This window comes from Mixophyes fleayi, chromosome 7 (assembly GCF_038048845.1).
Source record: "Mixophyes fleayi isolate aMixFle1 chromosome 7, aMixFle1.hap1, whole genome shotgun sequence".
Classification (NCBI taxonomy): domain Eukaryota; kingdom Metazoa; phylum Chordata; class Amphibia; order Anura; family Limnodynastidae; genus Mixophyes; species Mixophyes fleayi.
Window position 1 is genome coordinate 112,937,452 of NC_134408.1, and position 23,409 is coordinate 112,960,860.

Here is a 23,409-nt window from a genome sequence, read left to right on the forward strand (position 1 = left end):
ATAACGTTAAATATTAACACAGCACTGACAGGTACGAGGATCTTCTATAGAGCCCAGTCACACTTCTGCTTGTTGCCCTTTGCAATGTGCAGATTGAATTGATTGACTTCACATTATTTCTAGTCCTGCTCACTCTAAAAGGGCAAACAGAGAAGGAAACAAGCACTTATTCCCTATTGTAATTCTCCTAAACATATCCTACTCATTAGAAATACTGGGTCATATGATTGGGTCTCTATCTCTCTTCATATAGACCAACTAGCCTGTATGTTTTTATAGACTGACTGACTGATGTTATCGTTATTCCATAGGGAGAGAAGGGTCTGAAAGGACATATAGGAGATAGAGGAGACCAAGGACTTCGAGGTGATCCGGTAAGAGCCTTAAAAACACCTTATAGATCTAAATTCTCTAATGGTTCAAATGATTCATTTTTATTGTCATAGAGTTCAATCAGGACACCATAATTGTGTCAACACTTTTTATTCTGCGGTAAAATTGAGAGACAAATATTATAAATAAAAAGCACAAGAACCTGTCACGTGAAAAGTGTAGTGAAAGATCTGCATAATATTCTGTCCAGCTCTTTCTTTAGATGTAAGATTCCAATACAGGCTTGACTTCCAGTGTGGTCTAGGAGATGTCATTGGAATGTTGGGGATTATCAGGAAAGTCAGGCAATCTCAGGATGTCTGGGAACTACACATTCTTACATAGAGTGCATAAGGGTACAGGAAGTCTTAGCAATGCTGAGTGTACTGGTTTACCTATGGTATAGAAATTATATTTTGGGGAATATCCTTATCTAATATCATATTACTAAATGGGAGATCTATCTACCAACATTACTACCTACCCTACATAATGTCCCCATTCCTTTATCGGGTGACAGTTAAGCAAACTTCACTCCCCTCTTTTGAAATCACTGCGAAGACTGACACAATTATTAGATTATCAGATGCCTGGAAGACAGGAAGGTCATGAACGGCTGGCAATGAGCCACTAGGAGAAATTCTTGCTATGTAGAAGTTCGTTGTGTGAGTGAAGGGTGATCAGTCAGGTTAAATCTTCACTCACACGCTTCCTTCCCTTCAATCGATTATGAATTACTCTTAGCGCGACTTGTCTTCCAGATGCTTGGCTCTATAACCTGTATGCTACCAGTAAAATAAATTCTGTGATCCCCCTGGTGATCTTAATGTAATGACCTGGGTTCTACCCTTATTGAGAGGTGGCAACATTACATTACTTAATGACAGGAGCTGAATTTCCTTTGAAACATCAAGAAAAGTCAGTGCAGCAGATAACCTATAAAGATTAATTAGGATGGAATAGTAATAATTCTATGTTTAACTTACAGACAATAAACGTTCACTTTGATCAATAGCTACTCATCATTCCTAATCTCTTGATTTCTGTTTTAGGGTGAGGCAGGATCGGACTCTACTCAGAGAGGGCCAAAAGGACTTAAAGGAGAAGCAGGAAGTGTGGTAATGTATCACTAATATTCTTATCTTTGGGTGAGGTTATGAGTTTAAGAGATAGATTTACTAAAGCTTCCAAATAGGAAAAGGGGAAATGTTGCCCATAGCAACCAATCAGATTCTAGCTAGCATTTTATAGAATGTACTAGATAAAATATAGCTAGAATCTGATTGGTTGCTATTGGTGAAGCTTTAGCAAATCAACCAAAAGTCTAAGGAAAATGTGAAAAACTGAACATAAAAATTGAAGATATTTTTCTTTAAATGCATAGGTCATTCATGACAAATTATTATTTTTCTATAAACCGGAAATAAAAGTGTTGTGTCGATCTGATGAAAATAGAAATGTTGTCCCAATATTAAATATTTTGTCAATGGAAATCAGTAGTTTTACTACTCTCTAGCAGAGACCAATAACAAAAATATATAAAGTATGTATTATGTGTACACCTATAATGTATACACAAAACCACTCTCCAAAAGAAAACATAAACCTACAATAGCTCTTGTAATGGTCAGACTAGATGGACCAGTCAGTTTGTTAATATCGTCATTGAATTTTGTTTCCTTAATAAAATTTGTATGTGTATTCCATATAGACAATGCATAGGATCAGAGAGAAAAAAATAAAAAAGGTTGAAAACTAATTGCTAAGTAGTTTATTTGTATTAATTACAGTTTGCATCTTAAAAGAAAATGACTAGTGAGTTTATTTGGACAAAAACAATTAGTAAAATGTTCAATTTGCAGATTTTTTTAAAAACATATCACATTGAGGAAAAAAAAAAAGAAAATAGTTTTATCACAGGAAGATGTTTTGTTTCACTGAATTTCTTGTTTTCAGGGAGAGGATGGAAAGGATGGTCCAGCAGGACAGCCAGGTGGTCCAGGGAAACCTGTAAGTATTTTATAGAATGAACATTATGCTCCCCAAGTGTTCCAGAGAGTTTTATTCCTCACTAAAAGATAATATTTAATTAGATTATAGTGGGGATAAGCTATAAATACTCATTCACACCTTCTGCTTGTATTACACTTTTCTATTCCTGTTTTTAAGTGACTGAGGAGGTCTTTGGAAGCTACAAATATGCTTTTAAGAATTAAAGAAAAGTGTTAAATGTAGATGCATAACTATGATAATGGGAATATTAGAGAGAGGCAGTTTTACAGTATTGTTTTAGGATTACACTGTTACAGTGTTGTGTTAGATAAAGGCATTGCTGCAGTGGTGTTCTATGAGAGAGTGACACTGTTACAGTGTTGTGTTAGATAAAGGCATTGCTGCAGTGGTGTTCTATGAGAAAGTGACACTGTTACAGTGTTGTGTTAGATAAAGGCACTGTTGCAGTGGTGTTCTATGAGAGAGTGACACTGTTACAGTGTTGTGTTAAATAAAGGCACTGTTGCAGTGGTGTTCTATGAGAAAGTGACACTGTTACAGTGTTGTGTTAGATAAAGGCACTGCTGCAGTGGTGTTCTAAGAGAGAGTGACACTGTTACAGTGTTGTGTTAGATACAGGCATTGCTGCAGTGGTGTTCTAAGAGAGAGTGACACTGTGACAGTGTTGTGTTAGATACAGGCATTGCTGCAGTGGTGTGCTATGAGAAAGTGACACTGTTACAGTGTTGTGTTAGATAAAGGCACTGCTGCAGTGGTGTTCTATGAGAGAGTGACACTGTTACAGTGTTGTGTTAGATACAGGCATTGCTGCAGTGGTGTTCTAAGAGAGAGTGACACTGTTACAGTGTTATGTTAGATACAGGCACTGCTGCAGTGGTGTTCTAAGAGAGAGTGACACTGTTACAGTGTTATGTTAGATACAGGCACTGCTGCAGTGGTGTTCTATGAGAAAGTGACACTGTTACAGTGTTGTGTTAGATACAGGCATTGCTGCAGTGGTGTTCTATGAGAGAGTAACACTGTAACAGTGTTGTGTTAGATACAGGCATTGCTGCAGTGGTGTTCTATGAGAAAGTGACACTGTTACAGTGTTGTGTTAGATACAGGCATTGCTGCAGTGGTCTATGAGAGGGTGACACTGTAACAGTGTTGTGTTAGATACAGGCATTGCTGCAGTAGTGTTCTAAGAGAGAGTGACACTGTTACAGTGTTGTATGATAGAAAATATAACAGTAGTCCTGAGATGTATGGAGATAAGAGAGGCTACATGTATAGTTTACTATTACAGAAAATTGTGAAATTCTGATCTAATCATCAAACAAGAATGTAAGTTGTTCATGGTTCATAGGGGCTACTGCTAAGCTTCTTGGAAGTTAGAGGGGTTACCTACAGTAAAGATAGGTTGGTTGGGTGTCTGAAAGATAAGGGAACAAGAGGTGAAACAAGTGTAGGTTCTGTACATGGGAAATGGTGTGGTTGACCTTTCTAGAGAATAAAGAGGAAGTAAAAAGTTGTGTAAGGCTAGAGAGTTTAGGGCTGTACTAATTTACACGCTGATGGCACTATCAGAGCATTTCTTATAGGTCTGTATATCTAACTACATTTTTTAAAGACGTTTAAGATCTCTTATATGCTGACAACAAGAGATAATAAAACAAGTCCTTATATAATAACACTTGTTCTCTAACTATTGAAGTTGTTTACTTACAATTATTTTAAAAAATATTAACATTTGAATGACCAGTTAATTAATCTGTGTTTAGTATGACAACACTACACATTTAGAACTAAAGCCCATAGGTTCTTATAACTGCAAGTGTTGCACTAGAACGACAGGCATGAGTTTATCAGAACCTCTTAATAGTGCTGTCTATTTATTTTATTGTACCTTCTAACCCTTTGGCATAATTTACCCTTTGACAATGGCATTAAATCAGATAAAAGTGAAATGAAGAACATTTATTCCTAAGCTACCATTAGTAACATTAGTAGGATGATGTCAGCTGGCACTTTTTGAACCTCTTCATTTCTGCTCTTTTGTATGACAGGGACCTCAGGGTCGTAGAGGACCTTCTGGACTCAAGGTAAGTGTCATGAATACTGCCAGTCATCCAGGTGGGAGTACAGTGTTGGTGTTTCCCCTGGGGTGAGGGTACATCAATGGTGACCAATTTGTTTGGTTACTGACATTTAAACACATGCTGTTTTCATTCTCCCTGAGTCTATTTTATATTTGCTTTGGTAATATTCTCTTGTTTTGTTTGCTCTTCCTTATCTCCACTATTGATCCATTCATTGCTTCTCCTGTATCATCTGTCTACAGTAGTACATTGCTTCTCTGATACAATATTAATTGTATTCCTTAGGGCAACAGAGGGGGCGCTGGTGTTTCAGGTGGAGTGGGAGAACAAGGGCTGAGGGGTCCTCAGGTAAGTGACTGGGAAAATCTCTAGTATCTTAACTGTCCAATCTGTGCTTCCCAGCCCCTAACAATATGTCTGTCTAATGCTCAGGGCCCTCCAGGACAACTAGGCACTCCAGGCACAAGGGGAGAGCAGGGAATCCCTGGACCAAGAGTAAGTTTCCAAGCTTTGAATCTCACATATAAGCTAATATTGGTGAATAGACAATTCAAACTCGATAAGCAAATACTATGTTGTATATCAAAATAACAAGAAGACCCTTAGAAGCAGTATGCAATGAAGTTATTCTTAGCTAGTGTTTTTGGATACATAAATAAGAATATTGGATAATTATTGAGTGCATGTAATGCATGATGATCCTATGTTTTTAAATTAGCGAACCAACAATGGTGTAGACTCTCTGGACCTTTGAATATTTTAGATTGCAATGAAACCAGTTATCAGAGTAGGTTTCTGGCTACGTAGCGATAATACAGTGCTTATATATGTTTTGGATATAACCAAAAATTGTCCAGTGTAGATTGATCTAGAGGACATGATTGGAGAAGGGAATATGGAAGGACTTCTGTGAATAGAAACATAATCCTGTTCTCTATGTTGTCTTAGGGTGCAGGAGGTACTCCTGGACCTGTTGGTGATCGTGGCAAACCCGGACCACCTGGACGCAAGGTTTGTCTCTAGCTTCAGTGTTTCCTATATCTTTTCGAGATATCTCATTCTTATAACTCCCACTCACTTTTTCCCATTGTAAAGAATAATATCAGTGAGCAGAGTTGAAAACTTAAGCTATGAATTCCTTTTAAAGTATTACACATATTGCTTTGTACTACAAAAAAGTTTATAGTGTTCAATGAATCAGAAGGGCTGTGTATATTTTCCATATAAAAGTTTAAGTGCAATCAAAAAAATGAAAGCACTTACTTTAGAGTTCATGAATCCATGTGAAATTAATAAACTGTTGATTTAAACTGCTTTAAATCAGTTTTGCAATCTCACGATCACTTAGAAATATTTAAGACTTGGAAACTATTTTTTTATGTAAACAGGTAAAAGATGTATTTAAAAAAAGTCTGCTAGATATTATATTATGCGGGCTAAATGTTATATTATGCCGGAAGATGTATCACAGCAATACACCAATGCTCATCAGCATGCAGTGAACAACTTCTGATTTATAATAAGCTCATTAAGACAATATGATTACCTCCTATACAGTAAATGATATTTTCTGGTTTAATTTCATGTTAAAATGTATTTATTTATGAAACCAGATATGAAATGGATAATTAATTAGTTTATTCATTATTTAATTTATTATTTCCCCAGTATGAGTAAATCATGTATTAAATGGATTTTCAGAGGATTTAAACTTAATGTACTGTAAATAGATAACAGACAGAAACAAGTAGTAAACACAAATGTGTTATAACAGGTAATCAGAGTGTAAGAACATGTTACACATAACTGTCCATAATTCTCTCTTTATTCCCATTCTTCCACTTTTAAGGGTGAACCAGGAGATACTGGACCCGGAGGTTCTGATGGACCTGTTGGACCACGTGGAGAGATAGTGAGTATACTCTATACATTCTATCCCGTGGCAGTCTAACCATAGCAGCTCATTGATTCAACACATTTGAAAAATTAGACCAATGGAGACAAATGTGTGAAATAGGAGATTCTTTCAACAAATACAGAATTGTAAGATCAATTGGTTATGTATGAATTGAAATTAATTTGGTTAAAAAAACATTTATTTTAACTAAAGAAATTTGAATAAAATAGCTTTTTCAGCTGCATATTCCACTGGTGAAAACAACATTTTAGAGGCATTTGACTAGGATCAGAGCACCAATTGCTCTCTATCTTCAAAACCAGTGACACACAGATAAGCAAAAAATAAAGTGTGTGGAGACCAGACAAACCAAAGCCAATCAGAGCATTACCATCTTAACAGCAGCACAGATTATTTCAAGCCATTCATCTCGCATGTGTCCTTGTGTAAGCAACTTATTAGGAAATTCATTCATCCACTCGTTCTATTCTTATAGGGAGATGATGGACGGGACGGAGCTGGAAAACCAGGACAGAAAGGCAGAAAAGTAAGACAGAACGTGTCCATCTGAAAATGTAGTCCCTGTATCTAAAGGTTTAGTTGCGCAGGAGCAGACATTGGGCATTTCCATATTGAATTTCACATTTCTGCATTTTATTTTCCTGTACATGGCAGGAAGTGTACAGGATCAGTCCCAGGCATGCTAGCGCTGAAACATTTTATGAACGCTGCAGATCAGCGCTTACACTGCTTGCTATGTGCACACGTGTTAGTGCCAGTTTCCAAGGGTTAAAAGATGCTGGTAAACAAAGACCCCATGTGCAGCCTAAAGCTTGAACAAGCCATCTATAAATATTATATTATGTGGTAAAACTAAACAATATAACTAGCAAATGAACTGTCCTCCACGACTTGTTTTATGTAGTTTCATAGAGATCATTACGTACTGTGTCAGTTTCACTCTTTTTTCACGTCTATGAAGGCTGGAAAATGTATTTTTCATACTTGTATTTTTGTATTTTTCTAGGGAGAAACTGGATTCCCTGGAAAACATGGGCCAAAGGTAAGCGAAAACTCATTGCCCCAGTTTTCCCATGGTGTTCCCTTTTTCGTCCAATTTAAATTTTTAACTCCGAATTTTTATGTTCTTAAAATTTATACTTACTGTAAGATACTGTAGGTTGCATCTGGATTAGTCTGTGCTTCATATAATGAGATTTACAACAATGGGCATCCAGCCTTCATTATCTTATGAAAAAAAGTTTTAAAACATAAATAGATCTTCATTAGAAAACTGGATCCCAGAATGAGTTATTTACACAAACACATGATTAGAGGTAGGGGCAGAATTTGGCATCGCTGGGCCTTATAGCAACAAGTGCTGTCTCTGTACGTTCTGAGAAGAGCAGTGTGGGGGCCTTGGGAGGGAGAGTGGTCCGGAATGGCTGCCCACCCATAGCTCCAGACCTGTAGCAGCCACACCCCTTCAGTAGCTGCCATTGACTTGTGGGAACATAATCCAAAAGCAGTTTACCTGCAGTTGGCATCCGTAAGGTAACATAAAGTGACTTTTATGTCCTAAGGAAATTTCAGGACCCATGGGTGTATTGATTTTCTGTTTCAAATGTATAGAAGTCATTGTACATTGCATACATATAATGTTAGATTTTCCCACCAATGGTTCATCTGACAGCCCTACCCAAAAACCAGGGATGTGTGTTGCTGCAGAGGGGGTGTGTGGGCTGGAGGACCAATCAAAGCATCTGTGATTTTCCTGGAATAAAGCTTATCAAAATGACACTGGAGATGTATAAAAAGCTATTATGTGGCATGAAACATTATTCATTAAAATGCACTCAGTCCATTCATTAGAAAATAATTACATTGCTCAGGGATGAGGCCCCTTTTTACAACCATATTTACAACCACACAGTATTTTGATGCTATATCTTTCTTATTGGATCTTTGTTACAACATTAACGTGGAGACTTGTTCAATTGTAATTGAACACAGATAAAAAGTCATTGCGATATTTCAAAACTGCCAAGTATGAATATATAAGCGTATATGTTCCCAGGTTCTGTACTGCAGTGGCTATAGCTCCTGTACAGTTTTTAAGCTACACAGAGGTGTCTAATGTTCATGGGTATACTCTATAAGGAATAGTAAACTAATAAAGATGTTATTAATGTTTATTTTTAGGGAGACTCTGGAGATAAAGGAACAAATGGTGATCCTGGGCCTAAAGGAAGCAGAGGTCGCAGGGTGAGTGTGAATAGTTGCACTTCAGTGAGAGGACACAAGCCTAGATTTACAATTTGTTTTGAGCCAATCATGAAGCGGGGCCATTTTTTTGTATTTATATCTCAAAAACAATTGGAATTATTTTTGTCAACAGAATGCATGTTCGTTGTATTATTGAATACTCATGTCATTGAACCCACTCTTACAACTGGATGTCCATTTATAGTGTTTTCTATATGTTGTGTTCCCAGGGCAGCCTAGGACCTCGTGGTATCCCTGGCTCTCCAGGGGACCCAGGATATTCAGGACCATCTGTAAGTAACACATAGCTAGCATATGTCTTTGTATTAGGGAGATACTTTGTTATCTTCAGTTGTATCAGAGACCTCACATTTACCATGAAACATGTTTTCCCCCCCAGGGCCTCAAAGGAGAAAGAGGGGGCTCCCAAGATGTAAGTATTAGACCACACAGACCTGGTACAGCTTTGCTCCAAAGTTCATTTTGTTTTCTAATGCACTTTTCATTGCTTTACAGCAATGTGCTCTTGTGAAGAAAATCAAAGATAATTGTCGTAAGTATCATCAAAAGTTCCTGCCACAGAATTTCTGATGAAATTACTGCGTATCATATTAAGGCTTTAGCTTCTCTCTGCTTATTGTGATTTATTCTGGAAAATAGGGAACGAACAGCCAGTGCTGGTAAATCCTGTCAACGTCTTTTTGGAATGATAACAGATAATACTATTAAACTTGCCAAGTATGATAAAATATAAAAATATATAAAGTATACTTTTAGAGTGATATATTGAAGATTTAATTGTATTCATACCTAACAAATTAATCAGGACAGGAGAGCCAGATTTTATGTCAGACTACTATTAAATCTGATACAACAGTCATGTGTTTTCGTTTAAGCTCTAAGCATTTTCTTTATCTTTTTCTCCATGGTGGCTGATCTTCTCTTGTCACAGCTTGTTGTTATGGTGAGTATAATTACATTGTGCTTGGTTTTACATGCCAGTTTTTATTATTCCAGATAATACCATATAAAGTCACAAAATTATGTTTTAAATTTAATATTATTTTGAAATAGGAAGTATCATCATCATCATCATCACCATTTATTTATATAGCGCCACTGATTCCGCAGCGCTGTACAGAGAACTCATTCACATCAGTCCCTGCCCCATTGGAGCTTACAGTCTAAGTTCCCTAACATACACCCATGGACAGACAGACAGACAGAGATTAGGGTACATTTTTAATAGCAGCCAATTAACCTACTAGTATGTTTTTGGAGTGTGGGAGGAAACCAGAGCACCCGGAGGAAACCCACGCAAACACGGGGAGAACATACAAACTCCACACAGATAAGGCCATGGTCGGGAATTGAACTCATGACCTCAGCGCTGTGAGGTAGAAGTGCTAACCACGTAGCTACCGTGCAGCATTACAAATGGTGCATTGCCATAGAAGTGCTCCGCAAACTTTGCCTTCACACCCATACAGCTGCTAGTCCTACCTACTTATCAGATAGTCTTTCTGATTGGCTATAAAATAACATGGATCTTGGCCTAAGTGTTCCTAATATTGTTTTCACTATTTTTTTTATTAATTGATAGCCTTATATTCCAATAAATTATATTCCTCCCTTTACCACCACCTAGTTGGAGTACAGAAGCCCTTCTGCAGAGCATCCACTATTTGCCCAACACTTATGGTGCTTCTTCTGCTCTGTGTATTCTTTGTGCCTCTGAGCCTGGATAATAACAATAGTGAATGGGACTGACTGGGTGTTGATTGGAGCTGACTGTGACTTATACTATCAACTGATGTGATAAAACAGACGGTATATGTCGGACTCGGCTTATTTGATAAGCCACAGTTATACCATGGGAGAAGGCAGACAGGGTGACTATCAAACTAATAATTGTTATACCATCAGAAGGACCTATGCAGTTCAACTAGTTGGGGGAGGGGGAGTTTGGATAACATTTTATTACAATCTGCAGTTCTCTCTTGAAAGGTTTGTGCTATCTGTTGTTGTATCGAATGTTGACACAGTACAATCATTGGAAAGAACAGCATTTTGGGATGAAGAGGTAGACGTGATTGGGTGTGAAGAGGTCACAAGAGGCAGTCATGCACTAGCAGCTTTGGTTCAACATGTCATGCTATTTTCAGTTTTTGCTGTGTTCCACATTGATTGTTTTTAATACAACAATTGGCTATTTAGGGCAATGAATGTATAACAACCCCTCTGAATAAGTTTGAAAGTATGCACATTACATGTGAATATTGATAACTTGGACAGATTCCAAACAGATTTATCATGTATTGTTCAATCTTCAGGTCCAAAAGAATGCCCTGTGTTTCCCACTGACCTCGTGTTTGCAATTGACACCTCTTCGGATGTGAACCGCAACCAGTTTAACAACATGATGGAAACAGTACGGAGGATGGTAAACCAGCTCACAATTACAAACAGTAACTGTCCTAGAGGAGCCCGTGTTGCCCTGCTTACCTACAACAGTGATGTCACCACAGAGGTTCGCTTTTCTGAAGGTCTTAAGAAGTCACAGCTGCTGGAAAAGATCCAGAATTTACAACTAATCTCAAGCAGCAAGCAGAGAAGCCTGGACGGAGTCATGTCCTTTGTAGCCCGGAACACATTTAAGAGGGCACGTGGAGGATTCTTGGCAAGGAAGGTGGCAGTTTTCTTCAGTAATGCCGTAACAAGAGCTTCACCACAGCTCAATGAAGCTGTGCTCAAACTATATGATGCTGGTGTGTCCTCAGTTTTCCTAACAGCCAGAGAGGACAGGCCTTTGACGAATGCTTTGAGGGTGAGTAACTCACGTTAGCAGACGACTTGACACTGACGTAAGTTATAAGAAACCAGCAACTGGACAAAGAATTAGTCCAGGCAGAGATTTTTCAATTTAACTTGTATCTTCTCAATTAGTACTTTTCAGTGGTCGTCACACACGGGTCACATTTTAAACCACAAGAATGATCAGTCAAAATAACTGAGTTATTGATAATCTAATTGTTTCTTAAGTAGGAATGTCATAGAAACCTGAACAGTTCGCAGCATGTACTAAAGTTGGAAATGACTGTTTTAGAATGTTTACTTTAAATAACCTATTAAAAACTATTGTCGTTATTAATAATCAACATTTTTAAACGTTTAATGCAGCACTATACAGGGCTGAAAAGTCCAATAATTTTAACCATTTCTAAATTGAAGCTGTGTTAATTCAGGACAATGCAAAAGACAACATTCAATAAGGCAACTGCCAATTTAAACTTACTGCAAAAACATCTTTCCAGACAATGTGGTAATCAGATAAAAGAAGATGCCCCCAAAATGATCTCGCAAGCTGGGGAATTAACCATTACAGAGGTGACCCGCCATGGGGTATTCTGCAGATATCCATGTTGGACTCTTGCCAATCTGTTGATTGCAGGAGAGGGGTTTGAACACGTTTAATTTATTGGCTTACACAAGACTCCTACAACATTTAAGTACTTTGCTATTTCTTTATAGTCATATATTTATATTACCAGAAATGCAGTGTATTTAATAAGCCTTTCAAGAGGGAAAGACAATAAAGTAAAATCCTCTGGGGGGGGAAACACCTTTGACATTAGCAATTTCATTTAGGAGGACATCTCCTTTACTTCTCTGTATTAATCACTCCAATCATGATATAATAATTAAAGCTGTGAATACAATTTCTTGTAAAAAAAAATATAATTCCAAACTATTTTAAAATCCATTTAGTTGATTGGCCAGCACTACCTCCCTTAGAAGGGAATGCTACAGCCTGACTACCCTTAGGGTGCAAAACAACTTTCTATGTTCACGGTGGAAACGTCTCTCCCGCAGTTGCTTTGGATGTAGTGAAGGCTAAATATTCATTACATACAAAAAACTGATAAAGGAAGACCTATCAGAGAAAACTTAAAATCTAAAGGAGAACGTTAATAAGAGAGAAACAAGCTATGGTCCATCTAAGGGCCCTGTGTTAGTGTGTCTTGTTTGGGAAAACACTGTTGATGTAGAAGGCAGTTATGGGAAGCTTATCTGAATTGATGACTCTTTAGTGCTTAAATATGAACAAACTGGTATAAATTTGATTTGGTGTACGAGACTTTCAGAGAAGAGTGGCAACTCTTGAAAACTATTTCTTCCCAATGAAAACTCATTTAACATTGTCCCATGTTAATAGCGTTCTAATATTTCTCTTTCATTTGTTTATCTCTTAGGTTAATAACACAGACGTGGGTCAAGCTGTCGTGCTTACTGCTGGAGCTCAACTGAATGAAACTATCCGCAAAATACTCTCCTGTCATGTGTGTCTGGGTAAGTGATACCTTCTTTCCCTGTAAAATTACTGTAAGTGAATGGGCTTGTACATATACTGTCCTACAAGTGTTCACTTTGCTTTGTGTCAATTGCAATGTTGCCTGCAGCAATTAGAGGTGTACACTGTCATTAAGTACATAGTATACTATGTTGCAAGGAAACTTTGAGACATGCTAATGAATGCACCTCGTACATTCTGTTAAAGTGAGTACATAATAGGAGTTTGTTTATGCTTTTAACCAGTGCCCTTAATAAATGACACATGGAGCAAATGTGTGTTAGTTAACTTTAAAAGAAAGAATTTCTTGCAGAGTGGGTGTTAGGGGAATACTGTGAATGTTACACTTCTTCTATGTTGTAAAGTTAATGTCAAGCCAAAGCAGATGCAAAATGTAAATTTTAAGGAAACACAACTTTAAATAACCTTTATTATTATGGTCATTGCGGGAAGTTGATGCTTAGTCCTTATACTTAGGAAGTGTAATATAGCATCCTCTAATAGGTACTGCATGCTTAAAACACAATGTCTCTGAGCATAGGATAGCATGGCTCCTTAGACCATGATCATAATGCAACGCACAGTTTTACAAACACATTTTATCATTCTTATATAAAGAAACTAACTACATTTTACACTATATCTATAGATGTCTGTGAGCCACCTGGTGAATGTGGAATTGGTAGGAGGGGAGATTTGCGTGCCAGGCGTTCAGCTGCCACTGATGTAGATATTGACCTAGCCTTCCTGATAGATAGCTCTGAATCCACAAATCCAGCCCAATTTGCAGAGATAAAGAGGTTTGTGTCACATGTTGTGGGTCAGTTGGAGCTTAGCCCAGACCCTAAAGACTCCCCACATCACGCACGCATATCAGTACTTCAACATACCCCCTATGAGCATCAGACCAACACAAGCTTCCCCCCTGTGAGAATAGACGTTGGACTGACTGAGTACAGTGAAAAGGAGAAACTTCAGGAATTTATTCAAAGTAAAATGACTCAGCTGTATGGAACACTGTCACTGAACAGCGCCATCAAGTATGTGGTGGAACATGTATTCGAGAGTGCACCTAATCCCAGGACTATGAAGGTCATCTTCCTCATACTGACTGGAGAAGTGAAGACTCATGAACTCAAACAGCTTCGTCAAACTGTCATCGATGCCAAATGCAAGGGTTTCTTCTTTGTAATCCTGGGCATAGGGAAGAAGGTGAATTTTGGACACTTGAGCTCAATGGCTAGCGAGCCACAAAGTGTTTTCTCCAAGAAGGCCGATAAGGCATCAGAGCTACATGAGGAGACACTGCTGAGATTTGGGTTGCAACTGCCAGGATTCATCAGCAGTAAGTACCAACACAATCATCACTTTAAGCACACATTAAACCTAACGTCCACAAAAGTAAATGGAGTCTCTATGCAATTCCCCTTTACATAAGTGACGCATGGTAACCCCACTGAAAATGCAGGTGGGTGTGGAAATAATTGATCCCTGTGATCACCATCAGAAAACTTCACTGCTTGATCCCATATGAACAGTGTAGATGGAACACAGCAAAAATGTAACAAGCACATTTTTTTAACCTGTGCTCAGAGTTTACAGTCCCTTACTGTGCACTGAGCAGGGCTACAGCAATAACCTTATGTTATTGAGTAGGCTTCGTCGTTTTAACATCAATGCTTTTTATTAAGGGTTTAATAGTATGGAGAGGGGGGTACAGAAAAACTAAATGGGGGAAAGAAGGGGGGTACATAGTTCACAGATATGGAGCAATATGATCTTGTTGGGTGGTCTGGGGTTAGCACAGTTGTGGAGACGTCAACCGGGTTATAGAGGTATGGCAGCCGGATCAGAAGTGGAGGAGTCGGTTGGGCTTCATCGTTTTAATATTACTGTTACCTCTTTATTCATAGGTGAAAATGCATTCCATCTGTCTCCTGAAATCCAGAAGCACTGTAATTGGTTCCAGAATGACCAGCCTGCAAGCACCACCGAGAATGAGAGTACCAATGAAGGGTGAGTGTGTTCTGATCCTTCATAAGTTAAAGGATTGATGACTTGATTACTATGTCACAAGTTTGACAACGAGAGCAAATGTCTGATTAGTTGATACAGGATTTTGCAGATGTTTTACTGTTGCATTTTGCTAGTAAATATAGTAAACCCCATTTACTCCCGATTTTCCCTTTTTGTATAACTAACCCCATTGTCTCTCCTGTATGGACTACAGATCAGACAACGATGTACTACCGGATGAGGTATTGTCCAGTAAGAAACCTCAAGTCATGACAGTGCGTGCGAGTCCCGACACCCCTGCAGGTAACTACCTTACTTGTTTCCTGTTTAGGAAATCACAGATGTATTCATTTTTCACCTGTTCTCCTTCAGTGGGATGACTGCCAGGGAGCCTGTTTTGATGAAGATAATGGAGCCCGCTGCATGGCAGAGTGACAGAGGATCGGGGACCCGGTTCCCTCCTTGCCGTCGCCCTGCACCGGGGCCCACAGCTTGCTAGTTCAGCCTCTGACTGACTCTATTACATATCACTTATGTGTGCTTGAATATTTGGTGACAATGGGCAAAATCCGCCTAGAATGTGCTTTCCCATATAAAGTGTTTTGAAGGAGGCAGAAGGTACCCCTTTGAAAGTGTGGGCCAGTGGCGGAACTACCATTGGTGCAGCAGGTCCAGTGCACCGGGGCCCATGGAGGTAATGGGGCACACTGCATGGCAGAGTGACAGAGGGTCGGGGGCCCCGGTTCCCTCCTCCCCGCCTCCATGCACTGGGGCACACAGCTCGCTAGCTCTGCCTCTGGTGTGGGCAAAGGCCTGATTTTCACCACATAAGTAAAAACCCAGTGCTTTGCAATGGAAAACATGTTCTGTGGCCCTCCACTAAGCAACGAATACCCCCTTAATTGCATCTTCTCAACTCCTTCAATCTTATTTAAATAATCTCACTTTTGCACATGGGTGCCTAACTAGGTACGTTCAGATTACGCACCAAGCCTGCATTCATCATCATCACCATTTATTTATATAGCGCCACTGATTTCGCAGCGCTGTACAGAGAACTCACTCACATCAGTCCCTGCCCCATTGGAGCTTACAATCTAATTTCCTAACATACACACAGACAGACAGTCAGACAGAGAGAGAGACTAGGGTCAATTTGTTAGCAGCCAATTAACCTACTAGTATGTTTTTGGAGTGTGGGAGGAAACCGGAGCACCCGGAGGAAACCCATGCAAACATGGGGAGAACATACAAACTCCTCACAGATAAGGCCATGGTCGGGAATTGAACTCATGACCCCAGTGCTGTGAGGCAGAAGTGCTAACCGCTTAGCCACCGTGCTGCCTACAAGGAAGGCCCACATCCTCCCTGTCCAATCAGAAGATGCAAAATGCTGCACCCCGCAGACACTAACATTTTCACAAGCATTGCATAAAATTGGAAGCATTTGTGCTAAAACAGATGCAAGACGTATTTTCACTGTACAAGGTACATTTTGTAAGTTACCCATTGTGCTTAATTTCAGTGATTTGGAAACAAGTATAGTAAAATATTGCCAAAACAAAGACCACATTTGGAAAAAGTACTTACTATTAGTTTATTTCAATAACTATAGGAATTTCTTTTTATTGAGAACACAAGTGGAAATAGTGTAGTGTAGTGCACATCCTGGGGTCATTGTGATATAATTGGAGGCATAGTAATGGGTGAAGGGTGAATGTTTAAACCAAATAATAAAGAAAAGATACCAAAATGTTAACATTTGTGGTATATAAATTTAATAAAATTTTATAAAATAAAAATAGAATAGCAATAGGAAAATTCCATTGAAATAATGCTATAATAAAACTAGCCCATAGGAAGTGGAATGATTGAAGCTAATGAGATCAAATAAATAGACATAAAAGGGCCAACTGTAAAGTGTAAAACTACCAAATATACTTTTGAAAATTTAGAAAAATGTAAATGTGTAAATGACCAAAGAGTATAGAAGTATAACAGTTGTAGGTTGTACTTTGATGTGACATTTTTACAGTTTTCACCCAGTATATTTTCCAGAGGAGACGCCAACCTATAAATCTAGCTGTAGATTGCTTTTACAGGGGTGTTTCCAAAGACCATTAACTATGTGTGCACCTCGAGATATGTTTTGCAGAGAAGTAGCCACGTCTACACATAGAAAATTTTTTTGCAGGGCTGCAGATTTTGTGGTTTGTAAAGTACCTGTACAGAGCTAGTTAGCTAATTGCAGAATTGCTCCCATCCCACCCATCTTTTAGGGCTTGCCCCCTCTGTAACAAAACCTGACATGGGGCAAATGACCCCTTGACCCTCCTGCCATCACTTACCAGATCTACATACTGTTGTATAGAACAGAAAATATAGTCTTTGCAGGAGGGAGGGGGGGGGGGTCTAGCCATTCTAGCGCTTAAATAGCTAACTAAACTATCGTCCTTCTAGTATTTTACAAAAGTTGCAATAAAAACATAGGTATATATGTTATATAGGGCACTTTTTGGCATTTTTTATGGCAATGTCCAGTTGTCCAGACCTTCTTGGGCCATATATGGGACTGCATCTCCTCCACCCTACCTGTGACCCTATTGGTATGCCCTAAGATCTGTCTATTTGGCACTACATTAGAAGAAAATTTAAGTAAACCACACTTAAAATATATATTTACCTTAACCTCCCTGGCTAAGGTTATTATAGCTAGGGGATGGATGGCGACTGAACCACCTAGTGTACCGCACTGGATTAATCTAGTTATTGAAGTATGGAGGCATGAACGGTTCATGTATGAATGTAGAAAGGCCATACATAAATACCATAAGATATGGCACCACTAGTATGAATCAAGTTATGTTATCCATCCTCACCATGATGATATGGTGGGTTTGGAGAGTCACCGCGTGGATGGATAACTCTCAGCCCAGTGCAGCTTCAACTGATCTGACTTGGAGTGTAGTGAAAATGCTATGATGATATCATCAACCTAAAAGTTCACTAGATATCACTGTATAATGTTTATAGCAACATAGGCAGAGTTAGAGGTTAGTTAGATTAGATGTCAAATATGTTATTTGTATGTTGTAACTTATAAATCTCAATAAAAATACTTTATTCAATAAAAAAAACAAAACAAACAAACATATGTATATAAGTACAGTACCTACACAGTTTGACAGCTCAGCTTGACGGTTGACCCTCTAGGTCAGATTTGTTAATACATCTACATACACTTATTTGGTCAAATCTGTAAGATCTGTCCATTCAGCACTCAGGCCAAACAACCAGATCCAAAGGGACAACTTTAGCATGGCTGGATAATGTTATGACTTGCATACACATAAAAACATAAAAATTAGCAGCAGAAAATACCTTAAAGGTCCATCTAGTCTGTGTTGTTTGCGCGAGTGTGCTTAAGTTTTACTTTCTATGCAGTGTATGCATAGAATTAATCAGCAAAGAACCAAGTGTAAGGAATTCAGTCATTGTCAATAGCCAGTCATTTGCTTATGGATATTAAATGTTTAATGATGAAAGAGGTCAGGCCAGCCATGCAATTCCTTAAATATCATGACAACTTTTTCTGCAACGTTATAGTGTCACTAAACTTAAAGTACCAGATGCACGCTGATATGAAAGATTCCCTACTGCAGATTCCATAGGAATGACGGATTCCACTATAGATGCCTTATCTCTAATATCTGTAGTTCTGATAATTTCTTCCAGTTTTTAGACATATATTTTTAAATGTTACTATTAGTGTACATGTTGATGCCTGAACATTTTAACCTTTTCATTCACTGAGCTCATATAAAACGCTTATACGTCTCTTATACTTCTCTTATACTTCTCCTAAGATTATACCCTGGCTCCAGAAATTCCAACTTTGTCAGGGGCAGACCTGCAAGTATTGGATGTAACAGAGAACAGCGTAAGTCTGAACTGGGCCAGCGCCGATCCCCTGAAGAATCAAGACTATGAGCTAAGCGTCACCTCACTATCTGACCAGACTCTAGTTCTTAAACAAAATGTTACTGGCACTGAGAAGCTTGTTGGAGGGCTGGAGAGTGGACAACTTTACCAGGTCACTGTTACAGGGCAGCACAAGAGCCATGGTGTTTTCAGCGACCAAGCAATATTTAGTACAAGTAAGTGGCTCTATAATAATGTCGTTTATGGGACAATTTAAAAAACAAAAGGGTTCAAGAATAAAGAGGCTGTAAAATCAATAGTAAAACAAATCTTGGATACAGATTCTTAAAAGGGGTGACTCATACAGAAAATACATTTTCCCATCATAAAAATAGACGGACTGACAACATAAGAAATCCCAGGAATATCACACACTGCTTCCATACAGTAAAACTTCATCTATGATGGTGATTATATTAAAAGTACTGTAGTTAAGCATCTCTAAATCACTGCTCTTGTAGTGGTGCAATATGTTTATGGGGTATATTTACTAAACTACAGGCTTGAAAAAGTGGAAATGTTGCCTATAGCAACCAATCAGATTATAGCTGTCATTCTGTAGAATGTACTAAATAAATGATAACTGGAATCTGATTGGTTGCTATAGGCAACATCTCCATTTTTTTCAAACACGCAGTTTAATAAATATACCTTTATGTCAGCTTTGGAGAATTAGGTGCTAACTAACATATTGTAAGAAGAGCTACAAAACTATAGTTATGAATAGTATATCTCCAAACAAACAAAACACATAATTTTCTTTCATATAGTGTAACATTACAACATATAGTAAGTTATTAAGGGATCTACTCATTTAGAGGCTAGTTCACGAAAAGATACCATTGATGTGTATTAGCATGGGTTTCCTCTGGGTGTTCCGATTTCCTGCCACAGTTGAAAAATATACGTTGGACAAAATTAACTAGTACATGTGTGTGTTTTGTGTATTATGGAATTTAGGCTTTAAGCTCCAATGGGGCAGGGACTGATGTGAATGATAAAAATTCTCTGTACAGCGCTGTGTAATATGATGGCTTAATGTAAATAAACAATAATACTAATAAGTTGATAGCAATAATTGACTCAAACAGAAATAAGCTAGTACACAGCCTGTCTTCACTCTTATCTGCAACTGTGTAATGCTGTATGTGAAATAGTTTTCTCCCAGAGTCTAAAAGCATATTGGTAAGTTAATTGGCTTCTAACTAATGGCCCTTGTGTGTGTGCATACTTTGGAGTGTCTGCTATAGGTAAACCAGATTGTAAGCACCACTGGTGCAGGTGAATGAATAAACCTTCTCTGTACAGCGACACCAAAGGCATAACTATAACCATATCCAAATTCAGAACAAAATGACATGGGGGCACCATAATACTAATGTATTGCTATCAATGGACCAATTACCAATATAGTATAATGATAGTTATATCACTATATCAATGGAAGAGTAGAGAGGCTGGGTCAGGCAAGGGCTGAGAATAGAGGCTGGGGCAGGCAACGGATGAGCAGAGAGGCTGGCGCAGGCAAAGAAAGAGCAGAGAGGCTGGGACAGGCAAAGAAAGAACAGAGAGGTTGGGGCAGACAAAGGCAGAGCAGAGAGGCTGGGACAGGCAAGAGATGAGCAGAGAGGCTGGCACAGGCAAGGAATGAGCAGAGAGGCTGGCACAGGCAAGAGATGAGCAGAGAGGCTGGTGCACACAAGGGATGAGCAAAGAGGCTGACGCAGGCAAGAAATGAGCAGAGAGACTGGGGTTGGTGCAGTCAAGGGATGAGCAGAGAGGCTGGGGCAGGAAAGGGATGAGCAGAGAGGCTGGGGCAGGAAAGGGAAGAGCAGAGAGGTTGGCGCAGGTAAGTGATGAGCAGAGAGGCTGGTGCAGTCAAGGGATGAGCAGAGAGGCTGGCACAGTCAAGGGATGAGCAGAGAGGCTGGCGCAAGGAATGGGATGAACAGAGAGGCTGGTGCAGTCAAGGGATGAGCAGAGAGGCTGGCGCAGGCAAGGGATGAGCACAGAGGCTGGCGCAGGCAAGGGATGAGCAGAAAGGGTGGCGCAAGGAAAGGGATGAGCAGAGAGGCTGGTGCAGTCAAAGGATGAGCAGAGAGGCTGGCGCAAGGAAAAGGATGAACAGAGAGGCTGGTGCAGTCAAGGGATGAGCAGAGAGGCTGGCGCAGGCAAGGGATGAGCAGAGAGGCTGGCACATGCAAGGGATGAGCACAGAGGCTGGTGTAGGAAAGGGAAATCCCTAAAGTATGACTGTTTTGAATGGATAGGCTGCAATATTAGCTCAGTCCATACAAAAACTGCATTTAATATATCTAGGTGATGCGTAAACTTTATTACAAGCTCATGTGTATTGGCACTACAGGGTAGTATTATGATCATAGACCTCTGCAGATATTAACATGCCATCAGCATCTTAAATGAGCACTTTATTTTGTAAAATTGAATTTTGTTAAATATGAACCATCTATCACACTGCTCCCTTCCTTTATCACCCTCCTCTTCATAGCACTGGTCACCCCCTTCATCGCACTGTTCCCCTCCTTTATCACACTGCTTCCCTCCTTCATCACCCTCCTCTTCATAGCACTGATCACCCCCTTCATCGCACTGCTCCCCTTCTTTATTACACTGCTTCCCTCCTTCATCAGCCCCTTCTTCATAGCACTGGTCCCCCCCTTCATCGCACTGCTCCCCTCCTTTATCACACTGCTTCCCTCCTTCATCACCCCCTTTTTCATAGCATTGCTCCCCTCCTTTATCACACTGCTTCCCTCCTTAATCACCCTGCTTCCCTCCCTTATTACCCCCTTCTTCATAGCACTGGTTACCCCCTTTATCACACTGCTCCCCTCCTTTAACACACTGCTTCCCTCCTTCATCACCCCCTTCTTCATATCACTGGTTACCATCTTTATCGCACTGCTTCCCTCCTTCATCACCCCCTTCATCGCACTGCTCCCCTCCTTTATCACACTGCTTCCCTCCTACATAGCATTGTTCCCCACTCTTTGTCGCATTGTTCTGCCCCTTCATTGCACAGCTCCCCTCTTTCATCAGCACTGTGCCCCCTTCATCATCCCAGTCTCCGCTTACTTTCCTACAGTCTTCTATTCTTCTTTTCTTCTGGCAGTGGCTCCTCTCTGCGCGGCCTCTCACTGACTGCGTGATGATGTCGTCACGCCGACAGTCAGTGAGAAGGAGGGAGGAGGGAGTATAGCACCGGGAAGTAATGACAGGGGGATGAAAGTGCCTCAAATGTCCCCTCCTGAATCCACCACTGACCATATCAGTCCATCTGACTGCTATGGGGCTCTGCAGTCTAGTTCCAAAGGAAAAATTTGCCTTAAAGTACAAAGTTATTAGGGCCTCATAATTAATTTGTTCAGGCATTTACACCATTTGGAAAGTAATGAGGATAAAATGGCTATGTAATTTAGACTAATGTGCCATATTGCTACTTATGTAATTAGCACTCTGTCCTATTAGATACTCACATTGTAGCAGGTACAGCTTAAGAAGGTGACATTGTGACAGGTATATCCTTAATGACTTAATAATAATAATAATAATAATAATAATAGTCTTGCTTAACTACAAAGTTTAAAATATGTTTTCACATTTAAATATTGATGAGCTACTGGTTCCTAGTAAATTTATGCTGCATTTTCATGAATTTTGGTTCAGCTCACACAATGGCTGCCTCCACTGTTTGTAGGTGATATGTGCACTTTAAAATGCATCTTTATTAGCTACAATGTAAATTTTATAAGATCCGCTCATAAATGCAGTAAACATATGAGAGCAATTGTCTTTCAAAACCACCACATCCTGGCATCATTTTTTACACTCCACTAAATGACACAGCGAAGGACATAAAAATGCCATTTTAAGAACATAAAAAAGCATCTATGAGAAATAACCTAACTCAGGTCATTAATGCTTTTTAAAGACTGATTGAAACATTTTTCGAAATAGTTAATCCTCTAATACAGGGGTGGGCAAACCTGTCCTCAAGGGCCATATCCAGTTCATGTTTTTAGGATTTCTTTAATCATGTACAGCTGAGTTAATCTATTTGGCTGGGTCAGTAATTATCCCACCTGTTTCTACAGACAGAAATCCTAAAAACATGAACTGGATATGGCCCTTGAGGACAGGTTTGCCCACCCCTGCAGTCTAATAGCTGATAGTTTGAAATGCTGTTTTTCAACTGAGGGCAGCAGAAAAAATTAAGAACAATTGCTGCAAATCGTCTGTTCAATTATATTGTATGCGTTTGTTACACAGCAAAAGCAATGCCAGACAATGGTTGTATTTGTCTTACAGGTAAATCTCAGCCTGAGCCAGATGTTGTGGAGAGCTCTGATAAGATACTGAGCACAGACCCTCTGGACACACCTGCAATAGGTGAGTGCTGGGGAAGGGACTGA

General features: G+C 39.4%; 1 protein-coding gene across 1 annotated transcript in view; it reads left to right on the forward strand.

Moving 5' to 3' along the window:
• Positions 1–23,409, forward strand: part of COL6A3 (collagen type VI alpha 3 chain) — a 107,898-nt gene that overhangs the window by 69,768 nt on the left and 14,721 nt on the right. The window contains exons 22-43 of the mRNA XM_075180382.1: positions 312–374; positions 1,425–1,490; positions 2,329–2,382; positions 4,434–4,469; positions 4,752–4,814; positions 4,899–4,961; positions 5,415–5,477; positions 6,316–6,378; positions 6,860–6,910; positions 7,391–7,426; positions 8,566–8,628; positions 8,859–8,921; positions 9,029–9,061; positions 9,145–9,181; positions 9,581–9,592; positions 10,962–11,455; positions 12,882–12,978; positions 13,629–14,324; positions 14,893–14,995; positions 15,210–15,298; positions 18,862–19,152; positions 23,306–23,386. Of these exons, the coding sequence (XP_075036483.1) occupies positions 312–374; positions 1,425–1,490; positions 2,329–2,382; positions 4,434–4,469; positions 4,752–4,814; positions 4,899–4,961; positions 5,415–5,477; positions 6,316–6,378; positions 6,860–6,910; positions 7,391–7,426; positions 8,566–8,628; positions 8,859–8,921; positions 9,029–9,061; positions 9,145–9,181; positions 9,581–9,592; positions 10,962–11,455; positions 12,882–12,978; positions 13,629–14,324; positions 14,893–14,995; positions 15,210–15,298; positions 18,862–19,152; positions 23,306–23,386 (2,617 nt within the window). The remainder of the gene's footprint in view (positions 1–311; positions 375–1,424; positions 1,491–2,328; positions 2,383–4,433; positions 4,470–4,751; positions 4,815–4,898; positions 4,962–5,414; positions 5,478–6,315; positions 6,379–6,859; positions 6,911–7,390; positions 7,427–8,565; positions 8,629–8,858; positions 8,922–9,028; positions 9,062–9,144; positions 9,182–9,580; positions 9,593–10,961; positions 11,456–12,881; positions 12,979–13,628; positions 14,325–14,892; positions 14,996–15,209; positions 15,299–18,861; positions 19,153–23,305; positions 23,387–23,409) is intronic.